At 33.5% G+C, this 13,891-nt stretch overlaps 1 protein-coding gene across 2 annotated transcripts; it reads left to right on the plus strand.

Annotated features, from left to right (window-relative positions):
• Positions 1–7,717: 7,717 nt before the first annotated feature.
• LOC111367738 lies at positions 7,718–10,253 on the plus strand. 2 transcript variants are annotated; one of them, XM_022988771.1, is made up of 3 exons: positions 7,718–8,811; positions 9,672–9,758; positions 9,875–9,964. In XM_022988771.1, the coding sequence occupies exons 1-3, from the start codon at positions 8,530–8,532 to the stop codon at positions 9,956–9,958; spliced, it is 453 nt and encodes a 150-aa protein (XP_022844539.1). In that variant the 5' UTR covers positions 7,718–8,529; the 3' UTR covers positions 9,959–9,964. The 2 variants fall into 2 exon arrangements, with proteins under 2 accessions (XP_022844539.1, XP_022844538.1); XM_022988770.1 differs by having other exon boundaries at positions 7,722–8,811; positions 9,850–10,253.
• The last annotated feature ends 3,638 nt before the right edge of the window (positions 10,254–13,891 follow it).

Below are 13,891 nucleotides of genomic sequence, written 5' to 3' on the forward strand. Positions count from 1 at the left end.
TCGGAGGCACATCACTATTCAAGACATATCTCATTGTCACAGCAACTTTTGCAGGGTCCAAGCCAAACTCTTTCATAACTGTATCAATAAGCCTCAAACAGCCACAACTACGATCAATCAATACTAGTGACATTTGTGAGCTATTCAACAAACAAACGTGAATGAACCCCATTTCTGTAAAATGAACCGAAACATAATCAGTGAAACATCCAATTACAGTCACAACAAACATATATCGAATCTCGAATATCATGGTCACATATTGAATACATGTAGGTCACTGGTCACATGTTTGTATTTTCCAGATTTTTTGCAATTGGTCACATGTCACTATATATTTGTCACTGGTCATTGCATATTGGTAACAGCTAAGCTTATGGTCACAATTCTGTTAATTGATCACAGCTCACAACAAATGTATGTCGAATCTCGAATATCACGGTCACATATTGAATACATGCAGGTCAGATGTTTGTATTAAATCACAAAACATGAATTGAGTCATGGTTACAAAGTGTAGATTGCATATGATTAGATTCAAATAACAGTATTAATATCACGTCACAGATTCAATTCATTTTCCACATTTCGAGACACAAACACCCACGCGCCATGACTGCATAAGGTTACATCCTGGTCACAGGTTGTGTGTAATGGTCACAACACCTTTCAAACATCATTGAGTCATATTGGTGATCACAATTTCCAGATAAATGAGATATGCTCCCCAATTATGATGTGATCCACATTTGCATAGAACCACAATTTCATCGATCAATGCTTGGTAAGTAGGAATAAACGACAAATTACATTTAATTAATAATAATTACACACCTGATGAATGCAAACTTTCTGAATTCAGTTGGAAATAACGTATCAGGTTTGTTCGACGGACTCATGTTTTAATCCGATGTAATGCGACCTAGTGACTGCAACTTGTGATCTGAACTGTGCTTTTACCGTCAATTTAGAGAGAGCCGACGGTAAATTGGAAGTAATTTCGAATTTCTATGGCTTCTGAAATCAGTTGGAGAGATGATTTTTTTTATGGAGAGTTTTGCTGGTTTTGGTAAGTCATGCTGATTTTGTGGAATGTGTGTGTGTGTGTGTGTGTATATATATATATATATATAAAAATATGCCTTTATCTTACAAACTCATTTCCAAAGTTTCCACTTTCCTCAACATCAAATCCAAATAAACATTTTTCTGCTATATCCTTATTTATAACTCAAATACATATCAATAACACATGATTCTTGCCAAACTTTGAATTAAAGCATATTTCCCATAACCCTTAAAAAAAATTGATTCAATATACTTAATACTTACCATTCTAAATCAAAAGAAAAATTGAAGAAGTTGAGAACCCTAGCTTGAACCCTTCTTCTTCTTCTTCTTCTTCTTCTTCTTCTCTCTTTCTTTCCTTCTCTTTTCCTCTCGGTCTCTCTTGGCCCTTCTCTCGTTTTCTCTAGTGTATGTGTGTGTGTGTGTTTTTGGAGAGAAAAATAATGGGTCAAAGGTATATAAGGACCCACTAACAAAAAATTGCAAGGAAAGTCCCTCAACTCCATTTTATATAACATTTAATCCTTCTAGCTTCCCTTAATGTAAAAGTAAATTCCAAACTTTAAATTGTATCCAATTTAACCTTCATATATTGTCAATTATAAAATAAACCCCAATAAAATATATTTTATTTTAGTCATTAATTGACTTTGACATTGACTAGTCAATTTTTGATTTTCACTAAGAAAAATTGGGTTGTAACAGTAACACAATGTACAAGCGTGTCATACGTGCAAGTGATCACATATTTCGGCTGCACATCCAAAGTGCATTGCAATGAAGTCACATGTCACAGATCCTTTCATATGGTCACAACACACTTTATGAGTCAAAATACCAGATTTATTAGCACAAAATCTGAGCATTATATTGGTAATGATATATTCAATATGTATCATCTTATATTTTGTATCCTACATTACAAAAAATCAAGGAATGAAAAAACGAAGGAATTTTCACAATTATATCAATGTGTATTACTAGTCTTCATCCTCTTATTTTCTTTATTCTTGTGGCTCTGACTTAACGAAACTAGGTTGCTGGATGTTCTACGATTGTGACCACTTTCACCACACCCACCGTATTTGATAGTTATGTTTTCTTCATACGCTGGTCTGAATCTCTTCTCAGTAGGCCTTTCACAACTACACTTTTGATTAGGTACTAGTACAACTATGTCATGGATATCATTTGGCACTATCCATTCAACTGGATTTCTGATGAGAAAAATTGTTTCTTGGTATGTATTTCTGTCTGCTTCACTTGTGTAATAGTAAGAACAATATTCATATGGATCTATTTTCATACTTGCAAACACAGTCAGAGCGTGTAGACAAGGTAGTTGATAAATTTGAAGCATTCTACATGTGCATGTCTAATTTTCTATATCAACAATGAAATATGAACTTTCACCATTAATAGAGAATATTGCCTAATTAACAGGGGAAACCTACTGGTACGAATGCAAGTTATATACACAACAAGTCACATAAATAAAAATTAGGACACGAACGAAAGTGATTGTCACGTACGTATATTACGTTGCACAAATATTACACAAACACAACAGTATAGGTTACATCACAAGTCACATATGCTATGTTTGGTCACAGTATATCTCAGAGGGAAACAACCAGATTTATCAGACTACAGCGTTGATCACAGATCAATTTTGGTAAGTCACAGATTAAAGATTATGTCACGGTATTTAACTTTACCCTCAAGTTTCTCATATCTATGCTCATTTCCCTCATATGTTTCTCACACTTGCTTGACAAAGTCGTAAAAGTACCTTGCACGTTCTCCTTGTGTTTACAGAACCAAGATTGCAGAATTTGTTTTAATGACTCTAACAAAACTAAAATACGAAAGTTATTGGCAAATTTTATAATCGCACCAACTGACCATACGATATTTGATGTCATTGAGGAATATCGGTTTGAAGGCATGTGGAAACGTAACCATCTCTCAAGTCCAACATCATCATAGAAACAAAAACATGGAGACGTATATCATATAGTGTACAGTATCATGTCAAATATATTTAAATGAATATAGATTGTCGATAATGTATAGTATATTATCAGGTAACCCCTTATCTTCTTATTAATCGAGTTGAGCTATTGCATAAAATATTCATATTCCAACAATGTGTAAACGGGAACAATTGTATTGAATGCTTGTGTTATGTTTTGTCCCGATATCTCGTAACGTGATTTCAGATTTTGTAGTAGATAGTATGAACATATCCCGTGACAAGTTCCTGGATACATGTTTTCAATTGCCATTTTAAACCTATTGTGACCATCAATTTCTAAGTTTGTGGCCAATCCAGGATTTGTTTGTTATGGCACGGAAAAAAATGCTGGTATCTTATTGAATGAATAAGTTGGATCACCCCTTAGTACTTTCAAAGTTTCATCTCGAGATCGTCAAACTTTGACATAGTTTAAAGATACTCTATATGTATGCTGCATGTCGTTACGTATATCATTCGGCGTGTATATGGTGCATGACAATGTGTACTTGTACTTAATGTAGGTTAATACAACTGTCTTTGTTACTTGCCTATGAGTACTGAGTACGATATTTGCAGCACATGTGTGACCTTTTGCAATATGCTTGATTTTAAACATATCTGTTATGGCTAACTTTGATGCTCTACATGTCCAACTACACTCGTTACGTGAACATTTGACGAGATAATCAAACCACCACATATTCAGACATATGTTGGATTGCATAAAACGACAAGCTTAATTTCATAATTTCCTTGTTACGAAAAACTCTTCATTCCTCTACCTCTCTAGCATCTACGATCACCAGAACTATGACCTTACGTTCGAACTTGTCACTAGATAGATCAACTATTGCTCCACATATTTCTGATGACATATCTGTTAATGAAAATCCATGTTCATTAGATTGAACATCAACTGATAACGCAACAGACTGTTTTTTGCTATCTGCAGTTGTAACCTCAATATGAATTGGATATTTGGTAGGGTCACGATTCATATCCTTCAAAACCATGTATAACAACACATTATTGTCACTCTTGATTGTTATCGGAGGCACATCACTATTCAAGACATACCTCATTGCCACAGCAACTTTTGTAGGGTCCAAGCCAAACTCTTTCATAACTGTATCAATAAGCCTCAAACACCCACAACTACGATCAATCAACACTAGCGACATTTGTGAGCTATTCAACAAACAAACTTGAATGAACCCCATTTCTGTAAAATGAACCGAAACATAATCAGTGAAACATCCAATTACAGTCACAACAAACATATATCGAATCTCGAATATCATGGTCACATATTGAATACATGTAGGTCACTGGTCACATGTTCATATTTTCCAGATTTTTTGCAATTGGTCACATGTCACTATATATTTGTCACAGGTCATTGTATATTAGTCACAGCTAAGCTTATGGTCACAATTTTGTTAATTGATCACAGCTCACAACAAATGTATGTCGAATCTCGAATATCACGGTCACATATTGAGTACATGCAGGTCAGATGTTTGTATTAAATCACAAAACATGAAGAATTGAGTCACGATTACAAAGTGTAGATTGCATATGATTAGATTCAAATAACAGTATTAATATCACGTCACAGATTCAATTCATTTTCCACATTTCGAGACACCAACACCCACGCGCCATGACTACATAAGGTTACATCCTGGTCGCAGGTTGTGTGTAATGGTCACAACACCTTTCAAACATCACTGAGTCATATTCATGATCACAATTTCCAGATAAATGAGATATGCTCCCCAATTATGACGTGATCCACATTTGCATAGAACCACATTTTCATCGATCGATGCTTGGTGAGTAGGAATAAACGACAAATTACATTTAATTAATAATAATTACACACCTGATGAATGCAAACTTTCTGAATTCAGTTGGAAGTAACGTATCGGGTTTGTTCGACAGACACATGTTTTAATCCGATGTAATGCGACCTAGTGACTGCAACTTGTGATCTGAACTGTGCTTTTACCATCAATTTAGAGAGAGTCGACGGTAAATTGGAAATAATTTCGAATTTCTATGGCTTTTGAAATCAGTTGGAGAGATGATTTTTTATGGAGAGTTTTGCTGGTTTTGGTAAGTCATGCTGATTTTGTGGAATGTGGAAATGGCCTATACATAACTCTTGTATATGAATTCTTCCTATGTGCAGGCCAATAGAGAAAGGGGGAGTGAGAATTAACGGGGTTGAATTGGAGTTCTTTGGAGTAAAAATTAGGTGGCTGCCAAATGAGAATACACACTAAAGACGGCTGCCTTGGGGAGAAATTGGAGAGCTAGAATTGGGTGATTATGTATATACATACTTCAGCGGCTGGAATTTGGAGGAAAACATTGGGGCTTATTGCTGATTTTTATATATCTACAACACACAATTCGGAGCAGCTTGGAGGAAAAGAAGTGGTGGGCAGCTGCAATTACACGTATATATTACACACACACGGAACGGAAGATGGAGGCAGAAGACACGTGCAGAAGCCTATAAATATTGGAAAACAAATTCACGTTTTGTCAAATTCCGATGATATCTTTCCATTTTTTGTGTTTAATTCCAACATTATGTTAGGCTAATTTTTTTCATGTATTGGACGAAGAGGAAATCCTTTATTATTTAGTGTTAATACAAGATACGTAGCTTAGTTGAATTTTTGCAATTCTTGATTAATTTTACATGCTTAATGTTATTATTTGATTGCTTGATCACCAATTAAATAAATGGTTGCTTGTCGTAGTGCTGAGAGGCTCACAATAGGTCTAGAACACTGCTTGATTAACATGTGTACAATAAATTTTAGGAATAAGATTTATCGCATGTGTAATCTTTGAGATAATTGTAAAAATGAATGCGTTCTATTCATTCGAATTCGGATTAGAAATAGATTCAGATCGTGAATATGATATATTTAATTTGTCTTGGAAAAGAAAACTATTTACAATAGAATTATCGATTGTCAAGAATATAAGAACAAAACTAGTTACTTAATTAAGTATTGAAATAGATAATAATAGGTGGATTCGTAATCCAATACACTTTTCCCATATACATATTAAATTTGCATTTTAGAAACTTTCGTAGATTAGGTTAGATTAATTAAAAACCTCAAATCAATTTTATTTGTTCACTTTAAATCTAATTAAAGATCACTACACTCAATTAAATTTTATTCCTCGTGGGACGATACTCTTAACTCACTAAATCTATTACTTGTCAACGATTTTGTACGCTTACGATTTTTGCACAAACACCTCTTATATGTGAATTTATGAAAAGTATGCTTATAAAAGAATGTTGGTTAAAAAAAAAAAGGAAAAAAAATTATGAGTTCAATTTATAAATTTTATTAGGAGAACGTGTGATTAAAAATAGGTTTGTCAAAAATGAATTTTTGAAAAAAAAAAAAAAATTTCGAACAAGAACTTGATCATTAAGAATCTCCAAGTTGCCGAAAAATGACTTATGGAGGGGGGAAAAAAAAGAAAAATCAAACAAGAACTTGATCATCAAGTTGCTGAAAAGGGACTTTTTTGAAAGGAAAAAAAAAATAAAAAAAAAAATCAAGTAAGAACTTGATCATTAAGAATCTCCAAGTTGCCAAAAAGTGGCTTTTGAAAAAATAAAAAATAAAAATATTCAAACAAGAACTTGATCATTAAGAATCTCCAAGTTGCCAAAAAGTGGCTTTTGAAAAAATAAAAAATAAAAATATTCAAACAAGAACTTGATCATTAAGAATCTCCAAGTTGCCAAAAAGTGGCTTTTGAAAAAATAAAAAATAAAAATATTCAAACAAGAACTTGATCATTAAGAATCTCCAAGCTAACCAATAGTCCATTCTTTGTTGAGATTTACGTTGGTCAGTCACCGAATTTAAACTTTATTTCCGATTGATTATTATGTTCACAATATCTATCAATTTGATTAACAGAATTGATTACACGTGAATCTAGTAATATGCTAAAAATTAATTCACACTGCTATTTACTAGTGTTCTAAAATACACACACATGCTTCACATGTGTCCGCAAGAAATAAAAAGACATGATAACAATTGAATGGGTTATTAAAAAATCTAGTATCGATTCTCATTTATGTTGGTTGGTTAGAGATTGAATTTCTCGTAATTAAAATTAAGGGTTCAAGGATTGATATACGTCCTTGCAAACAAACAAAAAAATCGATATCAATTTCCAATCGAACACTTTTAAAAATCAATAAGATAGTATCACACGTTACACATTATATTTGAGTTTCGACTAATTTATCAATTGATATTAGTAAAAAAGATTACTTATGATGAAATAAAGCGTTTATCGACTACCAATTGGTCCAACCAGTATAAAAGTGAATGTTGGGAATTTTGAGCGGTAAGAATGATAGTAAATCAGGGCCAAGGTGGGTCTTCCATCCCCCTCGTGTTGGGCTTTTTGGACAACAAGGTGGGGAGGGGTATAAAATTATTCATATTTCCTAACTTCAAATGCCATTTAAAGCATATCTTGCATTGATTGTAACTTAATTTTTATTCACATATTTTGTAGGACGGACAAATATTACTTAGTTCATGATACAATTGAATGGGTTATTAAAAAATCTAGTATCGATTCTCGTTTATCTTGATTGGTTAGAGATTGAATTTCTCGTAATTAAAGTTAAGGGTTCAAGGATTGATATACGTCCTTGCAAACAAACAAAAAATCTATATCAATTTCCAATCGAACACTTTTAAAAATCAATAAGATAGTATCACAGGTTACACATTATATTTGAGTTTCGACTAATTTATCAATTGATATTAGTAAAAAAGATTACTTATGATGAAATAAAGCGTTTATCGACTACCAATTGGTCCAACCAGTATAAAAGTGAATGTTGGGAATTTTGAGCGGTAAGAATGATAGTAAATCAGGGCCAAGGTGGGTCTTCCATCCCCCTCGTGTTGGGCTTTTTGGACAACAAGGTGGGGAGGGGTATAAAATTATTCATATTTCCTAACTTCAAATGCCATTTAAAGCATATCTTGCATTGATTGTAACTTAATTTTTATTCACATATTTTGTAGGACGGACAAATATTACTTAGTTCATGATTAGTATAAATTAAAGTAGACTAAAAATTGCTCCAAGACAGGGGTGGTGGAGAACCCCTAAGGTTAGGATTTAACCTTTAAAGTAGACTAAAAATTCAAATTCAAAATCCACAATTGATTTTGAACACTTCTTAATTGAACATATTGGGCTTTAAACAGTCATGATCAGCCCGTATAAACTCTGCTCTCACTTCTCCCGGCTACCTCAAAATTTCAAAATCAGGATCTAAACCTCCACGTCTTCAACATTCAAGCACATCCCTCTACCACCCCCATCCACCCCACCCTACCACGGGCAAAGGAAGTGGAAGAATGACCAAAAGGAAATTTTCAGAAATGGAAGAAGAACAAGTAGAAACAATAGAAATAGATGATTCTTGCCCTTCCCCTGTGTCCCAGAAAAATGGCACTCCATTAAGATCTATTGTTTGTGTGAGAAACAGAGAGCATATTAAGAATTTCGAGAAGACGGAAGAGTGTTTTATTTTGGAATTTGATCCCAATGATGCTTTCGATATTTCGAAAATTTCGGCTTCTGAGAATACTGAAAGTGGCTATTCCCCTGATTTGCATGTTCTTGCTGAAAAAGGCCAGGTAATCCCTCAATAATCTTATGATTCTCGTCCATAAGTATGAGTTATGCACTTATATCGAAGTACGATTTATTTGTGAATTGCTTATTCTTGATTCTGAGAGCATGTTTGGCTAAACTTAAAAGTAAAAGTTGCCCTTGAGTAAAATTTTATTTCTAGACATGTTTGAATAACTCCATCGTAATGTCAAAATTACTTATTTATAACCATGAACATTGTAACATAGCCAAACATGATGTGGGTATCAATGATTTTTGAACTAGCATATTGTTAAAATAAGTGTTTTGTGAACTTTTGATTTGAACCATACACATATATCAGAGGCATGATTTATTTATACAATGTCATTTTGAGAAACTTTACTCATGCTCACTGGATAATAGGCATTGTGAATTGAAGACTCATTGGTTAAATTTCGTTTGAGCTAAAAAATATTTGCAAGTTGAATTTTAATGGTAGAATTCTTCTGTAATGTGAATTGGAATTTGAATTAGTTGCACCATTCATTATCTGTGCTTGTTTTGGAGCATTAGTTGTGTACATTTGATGCTAGTATGAAACATGTAGTTTTTTCAGCAACTTGAATCTTAGGAATTATATCTGAAGTTTGTGGAAATAGATGGTACGACAAACCTAGGATTTAAACGATTTAGTTTTAGGACATTTCATATAGTAAAGGTTGTCAAAATAATGTGGGTTGGTTGATATGCAAGTCGATGAGTACGAAAATTAGCTTTTCGTAGAGCATTCAGAGCCATTGTGGAAGTATATACTGAGAAGCAATATCTAGACTTGAACATGAACATTTTGTTTTCATTATGAACTTACCTTTTGCCCTATAAATTTTGTTTACCTGAATAGGTGGCATGTAGAGATTACCCTCATTCGAGGCACAATTGTGTGAAATACTCTTTTGAGAAGACGCCTCACATCAGTTACTGTGAACTGGTAATGTTGTTGATGAGTAATTTGGACGATGGTTTTGCCCTAAAAAATTTGGATGCTCTATTTATATTCAATAGCATGTTTGCTTATGCAGTGCTACTGTTATGTATGTGATGTAGCTGCTCCTTGTGAAAATTGGGATGGAGCATCGGGACATTGCAATGCATTCAACAATGAATCTTGGAATAATGAAAGGGTGTTGAAGAGGCTAGTACACGGGATCACGAAATGAAAGGAATGATCCTCCACTGCTATTTGATGAGTTGTGAAGATTGACAAGGGCCGTTCTCTTGATTTTTGTGAATTTTACGGCGCCTATTTATCTAGGCATATGGTTTGGTACGTGAATATGTGAAATCTGCTTCATTGATGCTGCCTAATCTCAACTGTAAGATTAAGCCCATAGTAGTATGCCGATTATAGAAGTCATGCTTTGATAGCTTCCAACCCTTTTGGTCATATATTTTTGAATAATGTCATGCAGCCACATTATGGTTACAATCATAGTCTAGATGATAGGCTAAGTGAAATGTGAAATTAAAGAGTGAATTGCCCAAATGGTCATTGAATTTTGCAAAAAATTTTCAAGGGGTTCCCAAACTTTAAAAGTCACCTAAATGGTCACTGAACCTTGCAAAAGGTTTAAACGAGGTTACTGAACTTTAAAAATCACTTAAATGATTATTGAACTTTGTAAAAGGTTTCAATGTGGTCATTGAACTTTGTAAAAGGTTTTCAAAGATCAGTGACCATTTAGGTGATTTTTAAAGTTCAGTGACCTTGTAGAAACTTTTTGCAAAATTCAGTAACCATTTAAGTGATTTTTAAAATTCAATAACCCCTTAGAAACTTTTTGCAAAGTTCAGTGACAATTTGGACAATTCATTCGAAAATAAATGACTTATTTAATTCTACCTATCATTTAATGTCATATTAATGCCACTTAGACTGATGTTGTAATCCTAGTAGAGTTAAGTAGCATTACTCTATGTTTTTATATGCTAGCAGTTGGAGTAAAGTTCTGAACCGAATGTTTGTTCACATTGAATACAAGGTTCTTATCGACTCGTCTAATTGTGCACATGCTTTTGTTTGTTTGTGGAGTGTTGGGTCTCAGAATCGTTATTTGAAAAATTCAAACAAAACATTACAGAAGGTAAATAAACACAAGAGATTTTTTGCCACAAAGGCTCGGATGTTCAGCTTAGAAAGCCTATTCACATGTTAAGCATCTACAAGTAAATATTGCTCGATTTTACTAAGAAATTTTCCAAAAACAGTACAAATGTATGAAGTGAACGCAAGTTTCTTCAATTTCTCTCGCCTATCTTTCAAAATACAAAAGAAAGTAAACTTTACAATCTATTCTCTCAAAGATTGCCTACCAAAACAACTTTAATCTTCACATAGAGATTTTTAGAGAAAAGAACACGAAGAATACAAAAAGAGAGAAAACCTTCAAAAACGAGAGAATCCTATAAACTTCGAGAATGAAAACTCAAGCGACGTGGAGAGAGAGAGAGAGAGAGAGAGGCTTATATATACTTCATCAAAACACATAAATCCAATGACTGTAATTTAAACAGATGAACGACCTAGATTAATGGTAAACAAATAGTCATAGTTGTGTAACCAAAACATGCTTATCCAACATTTGGGTCTTAAGTAACGAGTCCACCTATGACCCAAAAGAAAACAATCCACCAACAAGAGCTAAAATCCAATTAATAGTGAAGCATCAGTCCATGTTCAACATGGAGAATGAAGATGACCGTGTTTTTGTCCAAAATACATTATTCATACGACTATGAAATCTTAGTACTGTGATTATGTGATAAATCTTGCAAGTTTGACGGACTATCTTTTTGATATGTGCAGTCTAATTATGCTGTGAATGCAGTGCTCTTGATTTCATGGAGCATAGGATGGGTATTGGGAGCATTCGACTGTTCGAAAGCCTTTTAAGACGAGCTACTATGTACATGTTTGGCTAAGCTTAAAAAAATTAATTTACTCTTAAAATAACTTTTTTAAATACAAGTAAGTTAATCAATTCAAACATGTTTATGGTCAGCCGGATCAATGGATGGACCCATCAATTTTTTTTATTTTTTGGGAAAAAATAGTGGAATAATTTGACCCACCACTTGAGCCCCAAAACCAAATATAAAATGTACATCTTTTCACTCGTAATTGAAACTCTAAGCTTCTACATTCATACACCTATGGAGAATTTGTCCATAGGTGGGCAAATTATCCGCCGACCTATACAAACGGACCTAATCTAACTCGATTCAATATAAGGAATAACAATTATGCTAAATTAAGATCTTGGATTCCATTCTAAATGACAGAATGCCACGTGGCAGAATTTCATTAAGCTGTTTAAAAAATAATCAACAATGTCATCCAATGATTTTTTTTACACATCATCTTTTGTCAACAAAGATGTCAAATTCATCTTGCAACAAAACTTAATTCAAAGAATAATAGGTTGTAACATATTATAGACATAAAAAATTAAATTTACACTTGTACGGTTCACCCGTACGGTAGATGTAAATATCGTAAGATTATTTGTAGGGACAATTTTACATCTAAGAAATGAAGCATGACCCATTTTCAAAACTAAAAAACAAAGTTTATTATTTCAAAAATCAGATATTAATTAAATTTTATTTATGAAATAATTAATTAAAAATATATTTTATTATTTAATAGATATTGAGATCACAATATTATATAATTTATAATTACAATTATGTTATGACTAATAAACATAGTCAATTGAAACATGTTTACAGCCAGCCAGATCAATGGGCCCATCAATTTTTTGGGGGAAAAATAGTGGAATAATTAGGTCCATCACCTGAGCCCCAAAACCAAATATAAAAGAAGAAATTATAGAATCACATGTATTTGGACATCCCAGTGCAAGAGTCAGGTTCCAAAATTGTTTATGCAAATCTCAAGTTTCAGTTTAATTATTATATATTTAAATATTAAATTAAAACACAATAGAAGCCGATTTCAACTCCCATATAGCAAACCCTAGATCTCTCTCCCTTCTACCTCCCTCTCTCCATTCCATCTTTATCCCTCTCCCTACCCACACCCTCTCTATTCTAGTCGGTTGATTGGCGCCTTGCAGTGGCGCCATCGGAGAAGGTGGAGCGGCGCGCTGTGATGGTATCTTAGTTTTGTGATTGCAGTGGTAGTGGAGGTGTGAGGCTTTGTGGGGGGAAGGAAGATCTCGGCGTGGTGCTGTGCGCAATGGCTATAGCGGCATGGTGATGACATGGATCGAGGCTGCAGGGATTTTATGTTTTTGGTGGTTTTAAGATTATTGTTGTGGCTACGGCGATGACGACGATCGTTGGCGCAGGTGGTGGAGGTGGCCAATCTGTGGTGTATTTGTGCTGATTTGTGTGAGTTCTGTGTGTATGGATCTGATAGTGTTAGTTGTGATATTTTTGTTGGCAATGTGTTGGAACTAGTGGTGGCGACATTGTTGGTGGTGGTGGTGACCATTTGGTTGCTTTGTGACCAATTATTAGTGGTAAATTGGATTCGGCAATGAAGTATTTGGTATATGTAATCAACGATTTGGCATATGACCTTAAAATTTGACAATCTGTGACCTCAACAATTTGGTCTGTAACCCTAAAATTTGATAATCCCTGACTAAAAAAAATATGTGACCTCTAAAATTTTTGATCCGTGACCTTGAAATTATTTGTAACCTATAAATTTTTTTTATATGTGACCAGTAAATGAATTCGTGAATTCGTGACCAATTAATTTGATGATATGTAACTAGTAAATAAATCTGTGACCATTAATTATTTAACTGTGACTATAATATATTTATTTAATAAATTTTTTAAATTAATTAAATACAAATTTGAATTTTGAATTTTCAAACTTCTTACCTAATTTTTGAAATGGTGTAAAGAATACACCTGAAATATGAATTTTTCCCAATATAAAAAGTACATTCTTTTCACACATAATACTTGAAACTATTAAGGTTCTACATTCATGCACATAGGCTGGCAAAATATCCATCAACCTATCCAAATTGACCCAATCTGATCCAATTCAATATAACGAATAATAGTATTACATGTAACATT

This window comes from Olea europaea, chromosome 18 (genome assembly GCF_002742605.1).
Source record: "Olea europaea var. sylvestris chromosome 18, O_europaea_v1, whole genome shotgun sequence".
NCBI lineage: Eukaryota > Viridiplantae > Streptophyta > Magnoliopsida > Lamiales > Oleaceae > Olea > Olea europaea.